Genomic DNA, 15148 nt, shown 5'->3' with positions numbered 1-15148 from the left:
GAAATCCTCAAAGCTCAACTGAGTGACCCGAGCAACCTGCCAGACCTACTATGAAGGGTGGATCAGACCAGATCCATTCCAGAGAATGGTTCCTTCTAGTTTGCATGACTCTGACTCTATGACTAATTAATTAGCTCTGCTGGCCTAACTCAGTGGTGTAACTGAAGCTATGCTATAATTTAGGCTTGAAATACAGACCTTTCTCTGCAGACCTTACATGATACTTGACAGGAACAGGGATTTTTATCAGGATGCTGGATCATAAAAACAAAAGGCTACTCAGCAGACAAGAGCTGAATGTCCACCTCATCCAACCATCCATTGTGGTTGTCTTGGCCATCCCTGTCTCTCCTGCATGATCTAAGCTACTTCACTTAACACCACAACCTGATATGATAAACTATCATAAATTCCAGTTCTGCACAATAGACAAGTTTTAGTTCCTCATACTAGACCATGCCATAATTTCCAGCAATGTAGTTTATGCTCCTGCATAAAACACTGACATTTCCCCAAGGCAGGTGGAGAGCAGATGAGTGAGAAGAAGCAGAACCATGGGCAAAACCAATTTCTGAATCAGCAGCCTTCTTTTCTGCTTTCATAGCAACTGAAAATTGGTCCAAAGAGTTATATTCTTGATGAAGCTACATGCTGTGCCAAAGCTAAATGCTATTGAGCTTGCTTATCGGACATGATAAGCAATGCAAGGTATATTATATCGTTAACAACTTAATTTGTACCTGTTGTGTTCAAAAGAATCATCCTATTATCTTTACTTAACATTCTTTTACACCCAGTTAAACTAATCCAGTGAAATACACATACATAAGAATTAGGCCTTTGATATGATCAGTAAATTAAATTAACTTAACTCCAGGAAGAAAAAGATAAGAAAATGCCTGTCCTTATGAGAAAGGTCACAAAGAAAGAATGAGAAGAATGCACACTTAAAACCAGAATTTGAAGAAATAATGGCCAGAGGGATAAGTGGCCTGCCTTTTCTGTAGGTTTCTGTCTGTTTGACAGAAATCTTTTTCCTTACACTTTACTGTACTCCAGATTAAGGACACTTTCTGGTTATATGTTCTGATTTGATATACCTAATGTGGAAAGATGGCTGGGGGTAAAATTAGAGGCAACAGAGAAGTTATATTCACATCCTAACAGATGTTATAATGGTACCGAAATGATACAGTAAAATGCAGCTGCTGCTCCTTGGATGGGATGTGGCCAGCAGGCTCAAAACCTATTCCACCAAGATTACACACACACACACAGTCTGCAACCATAAGCACCTGCTGATGGGGATGGAATGGAGGGTGGAGCAGAGTGGAAACCCTATGGGGGAAGGGTCTGTTGAAACCCTTGCAGGGAAGGGAACTCGATGGTACTTTGCAGCTGATGAACCCCACAGCAGCTGTCAGTCAGGGGAGGTAGGAGAGGGTGTCTTGCTGCCAAGCCAGCAACTCCGGCAAAATCGCTCTCCTTGGGTGAACTTGGTTCATTACAGCCTAATTATAATACAACACACACCTCCATCCCAAAGTTACCTGTCCCCAAGATACGACCACCCCTGACTGAGGAAGTGTCTATATTTTATTGACTGTACCTTTAAGAGTGAAGCAAGAGAATTTTGCAACAATCAGTAACAAAGGTGTGTATGAATAGAGTTATTCAAGCTCCACCTAAACATAAAGAAATAGTATAAAAGTATATTGGGAATGGGGAAAATTAGGGAAGACTCCATCATAACTGCTGCAATCAGTGAATGGGCTGAACCTGTCTTCTCCCTCATAGGCATGGGTAAGAACCACACTCTGTGTGTACTGAATACTATTATGGGGGATTAGAGTTTGTCTGTGCATTGCTTTGAATATGTTTTTGCAGTCAGATACCATCACAAACAATCCTTGAACCTTAACCTGACATAAATTTATATTAACAAAGAGTGATATTCTGTAAACTGTTGGCGTGAGTCCTTCATGGGCACTGGCAGTCACCAGCAGAGGGGAAATACTGGAATAAAGTGGAAGACCTGCTGACGGGTTTCCCTTATGCCATGCTGTAACCGCTTGACTCTGCCTAGCAGGCTGCAGCTCCCTGTGAGCACAGCGGGGATTTCCTAGAGCCCTGTGACTGGTCGCATCCCGGAGTCCATTTCGGACAGCCCCGCGATCTGGCTCAGGCAGCCAGCAGCGTTACAACGCAGTGGTGATGAAAGAGGTAGAGAAGGGTCTCCCATGAGGGTGGTAAAATGGCTTTAATCCCATCTTGTCCCGGCACCCTCGGAGGCAGAGAGAGAAACCTCATGATCTGGGTGCGGGTTGGTTTTGTCAGGGGCCCAGGGGCGGTCCCTGGGCAGGGTTGGGGTACAGGAGCCAACAGGGAGAAACCGAGGGAGTGGCCAAGGCTAGGGCAGGGAACGGGGGAACATGGCAACGCAGAATCGGGGTTAACAGGCTGTCACAATGCCATCCATGTGTGTCCCTGAATAAGTCAGTCAAACCACCCTCCGATCCAGCAGGATTGCTCAGTGAAGGGTCCCTATCACAGGATGCTGACAGAATGGTTGTGCAGAAGGGTCTTGGCTTTCCTGGGGCACTGTCAGACAAATCAAACACTAAGGGGTCAAGGAAATCTCCCCTTTTCATGTGACTTCTAAAATGCTGCACTTTTATTGCAGAAACAAAGCATACTCTATTGCAGCAAAAAGTGAGAAATAAACATGTTAATGAATTAAACAACAGCTACATTGGCCAGTGGGTTGTAAATATATACATCTTCTTTGCTGTTTTCCTCTCCAGTTTGAGGGTCACATCAAAGCTGTGTCCCTGTATTGACAGAAGAAGTCAATACTTCAAACAATGGGAAAAACAGAATATGAAACTGTGAATGTATGTGCAGTGTGGGTTGCTCAGCTAAGGCTCTGGGTATGGAAGAAATGTCTTGTACAGGGATGACACCCTGGGAAGCAGTTTTTTTCTGAAATACAGTTTTTGCCTTAAAGAATATGTCTCCTGCTAATTACTCCAAGATCAATTATAATTGAGGAGATGGATGTATAAAACTGTTCTCAGAACTTTTAACTCCTCTTTCCAAAAGCAACTGCTTTACCTCAGCTGTCAAAAGGTCCAGTCTATAGGATCATCTGCTCATGCAGCCAGGAAGTTTTAAGTGGTGTGAATATGTGATGGAAAGGGTGGCTAAGTCAAAGTTGGGCAACTTGACTGGAAAAACAAACAAACGTTTTCTGCAGCAGATGAAATATTCACTAGTCTTAATGACTGCAGTGGCTGCAGTGAGGTTTGTCCAGCTAATTTCTTTGAAATATATTGGCTTCAAAAATAAAACAAAAAAAAAGTTTATCCCACTTTTTGAGTGGATGTGTCAGTCACCTGCTGGAATCCAGCTTTAGCAAAAGAAGACATAAACTTACTTAAACTTTGTCTTTTCAAGTGTCTTTGTAGACTGTGTGAGGTGTTTCAGATTGTAAGTTTGTTTTTCTTTAACTGTGTATAATGGTTTGGTTTTCAGTCTTGGCAGGTGATAAAGTGATCACACTCAAATAGCGTTACCAGGAACCTTCTTTTGCTATGGCAGCTCACCCACACCTTCTAACAGTGTTGTTCAGTGACTCACTCGCTCTGTTGCTACACAATTTCTCCCTTTCTCCTGAGAACAGGGAACAGCAGTAGTTTCATCTTTGGCTATTCATCTCAGAGTCCTCTGCAATTCTATTCCTACTCATCTGGTTCATCTCCATTTTCGTAATTGAAAACTGAGATTTTTGTCCATACAATGCATAATAATATGTGAGCTTGCCTTTCAACTCTATTGATCTGATAAAAAATGTATTTGCAAGTAGTTTTATCAAAGATTCTGCAGCCGTAACCTGACTTGTAACTGCATTAAAACTGAAGGTGTGAAAATGTGTGTATGTGTATGTGCATATACTTGTCCCTGTCTTCTCACGCAATAACTAAATGTAAAACTTTGAGTGTTATTTATGTATCTACTTAAAGCTCCGAAGTAATTACTGTAGAGTAAATTTAAAAAAAAAAAAAGCAATGCAAAAATTATAAATCTTGCTTTATGTTTGGGGGCCGTACTAAACATAATTTGCCACAAAGCTGCATCTTGTGTTTGCAGAGTGTTTATCAGCTTTCACTATTTATAACAGATGGAACTAGAGCATTCTGAATGTTTCTATTAAATGGAAAATGGCACTGCAACATAAACACAATATTGCAGAAGTTTGGTCTTGCAAATTAAATTCTACAAGCTGGCAGATAGCTTACAAAATCATCTTATCCTCTCTTTTTTAGAATATAACTACAGCAGATATCCATTGCCACATGCGCAGTGAGGGCAATATTATGGCTGCATACTCTGAAACAGGAAAGGGAGGATAACACTGATATTCCACCAGGGCCATTGCATGGATTTCATGAGGCACTATCACCTATGAAAAGAAATGAATGGACAAGCAACAAAGACAATCTCTCCTTGTAGCTAAAGAAATCTCAGTCTGATTCTGATCCTTAGGCACTTACATTGGACCACATTACTGGTTAAAATACTTTTCCAAACTGATTTTTTCTAAGTCAATAGACAAAGTAGCATAATCACAACCATCCCACACTCAACAAATGGCCATTGCTGATCTTGCAGAAACATCCTCTTCCAATGAACAACATGCTCTTCCAAAGCTCTGACTTTGGCCATCTTCAAAGACTGTGAATAATTGTTTGCTCATGGGCATTTATGTAAGTCCTTCAGCTGGTAAGCATCTCCTCTTCCAATTTTCAACATATTTTCTTTTCTCAGAGGCTGAAGTGTCTTTCCTCCTGGGTTTCCATAATACCCTTCCTTGTTACAGGTCCACCCAAGACTAGAGGTAGACAGTCATTCATTGCCTATAATTTCTGTCTTCATTTATTTAAAACAAACAAACAAACAAACTTGATGTGTGGAAATCAAACCATAGCACCATAAGGAGTGCCAGCTATATCAGTGAGTCAATGTGTTAAAATTCTCCCACCCCCATTAGTTTATAACCCTCTTGAAAACTAGACCCACAGAGATGGCCACAAAATGGCACCATCATCTGTAGCTTTGCTCACATAAAAAGTTCTATCAGTTTTTATCTTCAACCCCTTGCAGAAATATTAACCTCAGATCCTATTCCCTGTAGAGTCTGCAGCCCCTGGAGAGTCCATGCAGAGTCAGGTTTACCCTGAAGGACTGCGGTCCATGGGAGGGCACAGGCTGGAGCAGAGGAAAGGTAAGTGGAGGAAGGAGTGAGAAAGAGGAGTTCTTATGGACTGACTGCAATCCCCATTCTTTCTGCACCAGGCAGGGGGCAAGAGTGAGTTGGGAATGTGTCTCAGTTTGAGACAAGTTTAGGGGGAAACGCTCTGGAAGGAACGTCTCCCCCACAGAAGGTTTCAGCACTCCCTCCCCCATCGATACGAAAGGAATTTCTTGGAGGAAAGTGAAAAAAATTATTTATTTAACAAACAAAGTGCCGGCAGGGCACAGGAAAAATGAATAACTGTTAAAATATTAAACCTCCTGGATGCAGAAGAAAGCTGGTGGGTTTAGAGTTCCCTCTGTAGCTGGCTCGGGCCCTCCCAAAGTCCAAGGTTGGGATGCAGTGTCCCTGCAGCCTCACTGCCAGTCCATGGGGTCCAATGATCTGGTTCTTGGATCACAGCTAGGCCCAACAGTTCCAGAAGAGGAAGAAGTTGTTTCTGAGGATTTCAGAATGCCGGTATGGGAACAATTTCTTGCCTCAGCTAACAGTCTGGCTAGAAGCCAGAAGGTGCTCCCTTGGCTCTGCAGCGGTGAGAACGCAGGGGAGCGTGTGTGAGTCCTTGAACACAAACCGTGCTGAGGAATTTGCCCGGCTTCCCCCCTCCTTTCCCTCGGACCCCGCTTAAAGCTGCGGGACCCATTTCTGGGCAATAAGCAGATGATAGGGGAATAGAGTATTATCATAAAATCACCCCAAGACAGAATGAAAGAATGATGGGAAGCCTGGGGAAAAGGGGGATGAGGGTAGTGGGAAAGTGCTTTAGTTTTTGTTTATTTTTCTTATCATCCTACTCTATTTTAATTGTTAATATTAACTAATATTCCCCCAACCAAGTCTGTTTTGCCCACAAAAGTCATTGGGAGCGATCTCCTTGCCCTCATCTTAACCCATGAGTTCTTTTCTTCTTATTTTTTCATCCTGTCCCACTGAGGAGGAGCAGGGAGAGGCAGCTGGGTAGGAGATTGATAGCTATGGCTAACTTACCATACCAGTGTATCATCCTTGTAGCATCTCTAATTTGATCTGGATCAAATGAGAGTATTGAAAAAGTCACAATTCTAAAAAAACATGTGCATGTAACTTCATGTTCTCAAGCTAAGCACATGAAAGGTTTCACTTGCCACTTTGTGGGTAAAACTGGACATTCCAGCAAAAGACACGAATATATGCCTTATAATTTTTTAATTTCTCAAAAGTTATCCTTAGTAGTTTTCCTCATTTCTCATTTTTAATTACAGAGTAGAGGTGGAAATGAATTCCAATTACCCCAAATAACTTTTGAAAAATAATTCCTGTTCTTCCTACATATTCAATCTGTAAGGTGTATGCACGAAGTAGCATTTGTCAAGACGTGAATACATAACCATAATGACATTAATGTCTTATCCAGGAGTCCCTGCTGGATAAACATTGCTGGGGCATCCCACTTGCCAAGCAGAGCCAAGGCAGTCTTCTGTACCTTCCTGTTGCTTTCTACAGCTCAGGCTCTCTGCCATTATCTCCTTCAATCAAGCATGATTACATACGTGGCTTCAGCTGGCATTCTGACAACTCAAGGCGTCAGATAGTGACAAATATAAACAGTGCTCTTAAATCTGGAAATCAGTATGTAAGAGGTAGCATGGTTGAACTTTGGAACCAATATAAGCTGTATCACTATAAAACAAGGAATACTACAAATGGTATTAGACATTTCAACAACATCTATATTATGTACCTTTAAACCTCCCAAAATATATTTATGGTATCAGGAAATTATTCTAATGGATCTGATGCACATGCAGTGTTCAGTGAAGTGGATTGCCCCTGTAGAGGTTATAAACACATCTGATCCATAAAACTCAGCTTCCTCACTGACCTGTTTCGCCTAGTGACACCTAATTATTTGAGCTAGCAGATTTAAAATGTGCTTAACAGATTTGTAATTTTATCCTGAGTGAAGAATCAACTCAATCAAACTTCTATCCAATTTTAGAATGGCATTAAAAAAATTTGGCAACTGAAAAACTGCTAAGATGTTTTTATCAAAGCAGTTGGGAATTATACTTCTGAAATTGCCTGCGGCTGTTTATAAGGTTTTTTTTTTTTAAAAACAGTGCCTCTATATTGATGACAGTGTCTCATCTATTGCTATAAACCAAAGCAAAAAATTTCAACATAATGATAAAAATGAAGTTAAAGTTGGTAGCTGAGCTTCTTCAAAAAGGTTCTGATTTTGGGGTTAGAGTAGTCTCATGTCTTTTTATATCATGTTTAATAATTCATTTTTGCCTCTGAGAGTCTTTTCTTTCTGAAACTTGGCATGACATAACATACTATTAATCAGCATTGTACACACTCAACTCTCAATCTTTTCCATTTCCCCAAGTGCCATAAAAACTTAAGGAAGGCAAACGTCTCAATTGAAAAGCCTAAATTTAATGTTTTGTCACAATTCAGCTATTATGCAGGAAGCTGAATGGCTTATAATTGTTAGGTCTTTAGCTGATACAGGATCACAGATTTTAGAAAGCTGATGGGTTAGCAAGGCCAGCTATTTCATTTAAGCCAAACAAGGAAGCAGTACAATTTATGATTCTTTTACTAATGGCAGAAAGCAATGGAACCTTAGAATAGCATAGTTCAGTTGGAAGGGACCTAAGACAAACATCTAGTCCAGGTGACTGACCAGTTCAGGACTGACCAAAAGTTAAAGCATGCTATTAAGGGCATCATCCAAATGCCTCTTAAACACTGACAGGCTTGGGGCATTGACCACTTCTCTAGGAAGCCTGTTACAGTGTTTGACCATCCTCTCATGAAGAAACGCTTCCTAATCCAGTTTGAACCTCCTGTGATGCAGGTTTGAACCATTCCTTTCTGTCCTATCATTGGGTCTGAGGGAGAAGCAATCAGAACATCCCTCTCCACTTCCCCTTCTCAGGAAGCTGCTCCGGAGAGCAGAGGTCACCCCTCAGCCTCCTTTACTCCAAACTAGACAAACCCGAAGTCCTCAGCTGCTCCTCATAGGCAGCACACAAGGCACACAAGTATTGTGTTCAAAGTTCAGATTAAGTGTTAATATATGACCAGAGTTCAAATTACTATGTGTGTATGTGTGTATACCAGAAGGACAACGCAGAAAACAGCAAGAGAATTAAGTCACAGAGCAATCCAAAGGAGAGAACTCAGAGTAAAATGTTATCAGGTGAAAGATGTGTCTCCTGTTTCCTATTTTCCACCGTATTCAGGAAAATAGGATTTCATGTACATTTTTCAAAAATAAACAAGATTACAACAAAGACATTTCTGATTGCAAAATCAATTTCAGGGGAAAATAAAACAATCTGAAAGGTCTCAAACTGCTTAACTTCTCAAGCTATATCTCTATGGAATAGTGTCTTGCTATTCTTCTTATTATAGACCTGTAAGAGAAAAGAAGGGTGTTATTTCCAAAATGTTATAGTTTGTGAGTTACAAACTGAAGGAAAAACAAAAATATATTTGTGAGGCAATGAAGGATTATTGCACATTCATTTAAAGCCAAAACATACAGTTTGTAATTTAAAAGTAAATCATTCTATATTTAAATGTTACATTTTTCTTATGAAGTGATTTACCCAAGCAAAACAGCAATGCTGATTTGTCATAAGAAAGCCATTTTGCCATACAGAAATGGAATATTTTTCAGTTAGAGTTATTTTGATCATTCTGTGATATAGCTATTTCTTCTTACATTATTATTTTTTAACTGTTAAAAATAATCCTGTCAGTGGTGAAGGAATAGAACAACTTTTCAAAGTTTACATTTCTGTTCTTATGAAGACAACATGTTCAGAAACAAAAAACAAAAACTGCCCAAACTCCTAATGCTAAAACAGGAAGTGTTCTGGACATTCTGCTAGAACATGGGGAGGAAGCTTTGGTCCTTGCTCTGAAGGTCGCTGGTATTTTTAAACAAATATGGTTTAATGTGAAGCATTCCTGTTCAAGAAGCCTTGTCTGGAAATCGGCAATCTCTTCTCTCTTGGGTGATTCCTTTATCCACAAGCCTTTATTTAGGCTTTGCTTTTCCACTTTTCCACATGGTCCTTGTATGCTGAGCTATACAACAGTGAATAAATCATGACGTGATCGTGTCTGAAAATCAGGGTATATTGAGGGGATGGCTCGAGTCAAAGGAATGGCTGCCAATGTGGGGATTGCAGTGGAGCATGAAGTGACAGGCAGCAATGCACCACCACCAAATTAGAGTGTGTAAGGGATTAGACCAAGTTGGAATGGATGGCTGTGGGCAATATAGATGAATTCTAGCCTCATTTAAAAAGGGTTTAGCAAGACTGGATTCTTTCTGATCATGTCAGCATCCTTCAAATGTACCTATTGATGTCGATAGTCACTGCCTTCTTCCCACAGAAAAAGTCTTTCTACTATTTGCTGTACAATAACAACAGCCAAAAAGCAGGAGTGCCCCTAAAAGGCCAGGTGATGAGGTGTGTATCTTAGAGGCATTTCCAAGGCAGATTAACACTCCTGGAGTAAAACTGGCCCAGTTTTGACAAAGATTTTTCCTATGGAGTGTGGCGATGCAGCAGCCACAGTGAACAAACAGTTGCAATACAGGAAAATAACACTGAGACATCATCATTCAAATGTCACCAAGACAAATATCCCCTGGTTTGGCAGCCAGAGACCACAGAGCTCTAGGTATGCTGTAGCAATTCTTTGGGACTTCTGGCAGCGGTAGGAAACGGCTCTCACCTTTCTCTCAAGAAAAAAATTACCACTGCAACTCCCAAGGCAACAGCTCCCAAGCTTTCTGAGAGTGAGAAAATCCGTCCTTTTACATCTGCTCTTCCGGCTTTGCCCATCAGAGGTTTCCTTTTGCATCAATGATGAAAGGTAGGAATGACATCTAGGTGTTCTGAGGTCTGTTTGGAGCCCCTCACCCCCTCCAGCACAGACATTTTGCTCGCCTCGCATCACTTCGCTGTAAGTAAATGCGGGGACTCCACTTTTCAAACACCACAAAGATGTGAAAGAAAGAGCCTGAGTGTGGACCTATGTTTGTCAATCAGTGGAACAGAGCACAGCACTGCTTAGGAATGACAACATTCAGGATTGAATTACTGCGCACTTTTGAAGAATCTTCTAATCAAAATTAACTGTATCCAACAAGCAAAAATTTGGTTTCTTTCTTATTGTACAGTAAATCACTACAAGCTTTTATTCAGCATCTAAAACTGAAATGGAGTTTGGTTTCAAATGCAAGACAGTAATGAAAATAAAACCCAGAGATATTTTTTGTGAAAATTGACAAATTTCAAAGAATGCAAAGTTCAAATATTCCAAATATGCAATTACATAAACTATTTCATTTTGCAATAAAGCCCAGTAAAACATTAAATTTTTAATGCTCCTTTACCATAGAATATACAAATCAACTTTTACAAGTTTACATCTTCCAACAATAGACAGCACTACAAATTCCTACATTCACCACAACATTAAATAATGTTATAGCATTTTAACATTTGCAAAACTAATCATAACTGCCTAAGTAATATATGATGATCAACTTAGCTCTAAAACACGTACATAGATTTTTTTTCTCACAGCAAAATGGAAAGTTACGATAGAAGGAGCAACATCTCAAAAATATTTTACTACTTACACTGATTTATCTGAACTCAGGACTAGGAAAATATTCCACTATTAATTACAATGGTGTAAATCACAATGTTCAGTGTCAAAGAATAAAATGTTTCTGTTTATTAGCATCCATAAGCACAAAGCCTGTTGTGTATTTATAGGAGCAATAGGCTGAATTTTATGTTTCATTTAAAAATTAGCAAAATAATTTTAGGCACAGGTGTTCCTTAGAAAAGTACAAAAGTCACTTTTAAATGGACACAAAGCTTGTTGATGTTTATTTGTGCAATAGGAACATGCCTGCTGCGTCAGGAGAGGAACCACAGGGGTTTTTCCTCACAGAACTGAGCCTCAGGAGCTGCTCATCACGAGGAGTACTGCAAAGACAGCTCGGTATCTGAGAGTGCTGCTGTAGCAGAGGGATCTGGACTGTGGCATGCACACCTTAACACAGCCCCAGGTTAGACAAGCAGGCTGTTAGTTAGCAACCACAGAAGGCTATTAATCCTTGTATAAGGTGATATATACACTACACTCCCTGTGCTCTTCAGCAAGGTGAAGGTAGGATTGAAATCAGCTGATTAGCAGCTGGTGGGAGAAGAATAGGCACAGATTTTATACATCTGAAGTAATGAACAGAACAAAGAGAACAATTTACTTATGACATTTACAGATTCATGCATTAGCAAATCACAAATCAGTCTTCTTGTGCCTGTGATTTCCACCACAGAACAACTCCTTACTAGTATGTGGGTTATTGAAGTGTCTTCAGCAGACCAAAAGAAAAGGAGGAGAGGTACAGGAATGTGAACTTCACATCAAAGTGGATATTCATGCTCATATGAATGTGCAGGCGTAAGAGAGGTGTAAGAGGTGTAAGGAGAACACAGGGATGACTGACCTCTGTCTAAATTGGAACAGGCCACTCCACAGTCTACTTGCCATCAAATATCTTCCTTACTATAGACCAGCATTGGCTCAGATCATTACAGAGCACTATAAGGAAACCCAGTTTTTAAAGATTTTAGGCAATAAAAAAATAACTTCAGAAATGGGAAAAGGAGTGAGGTAGCAGTGTCTGCTTTGGCATTAGTGGTAGCTACAGATTCAAGTTACTTTTGCCATTATCCCCTCATTCACCCATTACCAAAACACATGGTTGTGCCTCACTAGTTAGCAACTGTTGAACCTCAGTGACAGTCCCTGGGAGGGAAATGCTATCAGGTAAGTCAGGGAGCCCTGCATGCACCTCTGAAATGTAGTCCTCTGTCTCCAAGTAATCGGGATATTCTGTTCCATGTACTGTGGCAACTCTCCAAGCATCACGCAGGGCTGGACTTTAGATGAAGTTGGCGTATTTGAAACAGCCAGGCTAAGTCAGTCTCATTGTTTGGATCAACCATTTCTAAACAGACTTTAGAAATAACCATTCAATTTCTCGTTTAATATCTTCATTTTTAATTGGCTTGATGCATTCTTTATATGCATTGAAATTCTAGTATACTAGCTCCTGTGGGAAAATAGTACTCAGCAATTTGAATTTGTTAGCTGCTCTGAACATAGGGGACCTGATTCTCATTTATGTTACAGTCGCTTTATATTGCTCAGGCAGTAAATTGCATTTACACCCAGTAAATGAGCAACCGGAGTAGTGTAAAGTAACTTTAGCATGAATGAGAATTAGGCCCAAAGCCTTCCTAAGTTTTTGTAGCAACTCTGTTATTCATCTCAATTGGTGAGATAGGGACTGATTGACAAACAAATAGCGACACAGTATTGCCTAGTTTGGAAAGAGAATTGAGCTAGGGATTAGAAAGCCCCAATTCAGTGAAGGAAATCAGACTGGCTATTAATGATGCCATGATGATTTTTTGCCTTTTCTTTTATACCCCTGTTATACCTTTTTACAACTTCTGTATTCCTAATGCTTTTTGCCTACATTCTTGGACTTGTTTCTTAAGCTAGGAGACTAAATATTTTAGAAGCTTCATAGTTAGGGATCAGTGTGCCCCAGACCCCAAGGTCCTCTCCAGAACACATTCTGTAAGCTAAGATAGAACCATCCAGGGGAAGGCTCCTTGGGGAGGGGGGCTCACTCAAGCCTCTCATTGGGGAATCTTTGATAGATATGCTAATTAGTAAGATCTATAATGTTACACCAGATCTTTGTGGGGTGTGCACTGCGTGTGCATTTCGGTGCATTCGACCTGGACATGTGCACCTAAGGATCCTTAAAATAAATACCAAGGTAAAATCCCTTTTCCCCTTCTAAACGTGTTTGACTCTTGATTTTAAGATCAAGAAAAGGCATCATTAAAAGCCTGAAGTCCAACAAAGCACTAAGGCCAGATGGTTTCAGCATACATTTTTACAATCAGCTAAGTATAAAAGATGAAATAGCTCCCCTGCTGGTTAAAGTATTTCAAAATTATTTACAGATGGGAATTAATGTTAATGAATCGTGTAGCTAACTCCCTACATACCATGCTGAAAATTTACCACCCTCAAGTTTAGTCCCAGCCAATGCACCAGAAAGTTTCATCATTTGAAAATGAAAATAGATTATCCTTGTTTTACCACATACAACTAACCACTTCAATTTCACATCTAAGAGGCTTAAACAAAAGTAGGATCATGAGGGACAGAGCTAATACCAGAAACGTCCTCAGCGTGAAAATTATTTTAATTGTAAATTCCCACGGCTGGAAGAGTTACTCATAAAATACAGCATGCAGCACGAGTGTGCTATGGAGAGGACTGATTTTAAAGATGTATGCAAGAGTGGTTCAGGGGAATACGGAGCTCTCTCTCTGGGTGAGTGACTCAGAGCCATGTTAGGTCAAAATACAGATTTCACCATTTGATGCTCCCATGGGGCAGCCACTCACATGATAAAAGTGCTAATGGGCCACTTAACTGCACGTGTCAGTGAAACACTGAGAATATTCTCCTCTTTTTATCTGAACATGTGTTGATTGTTTGCATAGACACAATTTATTAGATCTAACCCAATCAAGAATTTTTAATAAATAATAAAGGAAACAGAAAACTCCCCCACTGTGGACTTTAGTCAGCTTGCATTAATGCAGATTTTATCCTGTGTACAAATTCAAAATCAAGCTTTTGCCTCACTAAGTGGCACAGGTGAAGTAGACTGGAACCTGAATGAGCAGTTTTAGATTTCTCTCCTCTACACAGATAAAAATCTCCCTAATCATTACATTCCCTTAACAGACTCATTTCTCTGAGGTACACTAGCTTACCGTTTGATCTCTCTTCTCTCATTAAAAAGCAAACAATTTAAAAATACTCCTTGATCAAGGTCCTTTCAATTGCTCATTTTACAAATAGGGATAATCCAAAATGAATGAGACCAAGAATAAATTTCTGCTATTAGTCATATGTAATTACAGTCAGACAAATGATACCTTTTCATTTTAAGATTGCATTCAGGATCTGGGTTAGCATGGGAGGTTAACACAGCACTCAACTTTCAGCTTTTCCTTTGTTTCACTTTGACTTTAATTACATTTATTTGGCCTGTAATAGCAACTGACCTAACCACTTCTGTATATGAAGAAACTACTATTAGATACATTATTTCAATAGTCTGAGTTTAGAGGAAGATGAAGACAGGTACAGCTTCTGCAGAGATCATTAAATGATAAACCTTTAGCCCTGCTGAGAGAAAACAAACAAAAATGCTCAACAGCTAGAGAAACAGGTTTTAGAAACGCATGTTCAGAAAAGGTAAGAGGTTTCCTTATGTTAAGGTCATTCCTTGAACAACCCTCTCCTGACTTTCCCTTCATTCAATTATTTTCCTTTTCAAATCCTTCAGCCTACTCAAATAGCCAATGCTGAAACATGTTTGATGCTCTCCAATACAGGACAGCTGTGGATTTTCTTTTTTTTAGCTCCAGCAGTGCCTAAAGTGCAAAAACCATCCCCCCCACCCCCCCCCCCCCCCAAAAAAAAAAAAAAAAAAACAACAAAAAACCAACAACAAAACTGAAAACAAAAGCAAAGGGTCATTGCTGAAGGAAACTGGAGTTACTTTTGGAGGGAACCCCTCATCATGAGGACTTGTGGCAGCTCTGCTCTGTAGCAGGTTCCCACCATTCCCATGACTTTGCATGGGCTGCTCAGTGACCGACAGCAGTGCTGCGGGAGGTGCTGGTGAGTGCCAAGCAGCACTGT

At 40.1% G+C, this 15148-nt stretch overlaps 1 protein-coding gene across 1 annotated transcript in view; it reads left to right on the top strand.

Annotated features, from left to right (window-relative positions):
• Positions 1-8530, top strand: part of LOC125321161 (collagen alpha-1(I) chain-like) — a 35386-nt gene extending 26856 nt beyond the window's left edge. The window contains exons 6-7 of the mRNA XM_048293556.1: positions 5195-5284; positions 6708-8530. Of these exons, the coding sequence (XP_048149513.1) occupies positions 5195-5284; positions 6708-7040 (423 nt within the window). The 3' untranslated portion in view covers positions 7041-8530. The remainder of the gene's footprint in view (positions 1-5194; positions 5285-6707) is intronic.
• Positions 8531-15148: the final 6618 nt, after the last annotated feature.

This window comes from Corvus hawaiiensis, chromosome 2 (assembly GCF_020740725.1).
Source record: "Corvus hawaiiensis isolate bCorHaw1 chromosome 2, bCorHaw1.pri.cur, whole genome shotgun sequence".
NCBI lineage: Eukaryota > Metazoa > Chordata > Aves > Passeriformes > Corvidae > Corvus > Corvus hawaiiensis.
Note: the sequence above shows the minus strand (reverse complement) of the source record. Positions and strands in the feature narration are given on the sequence as shown.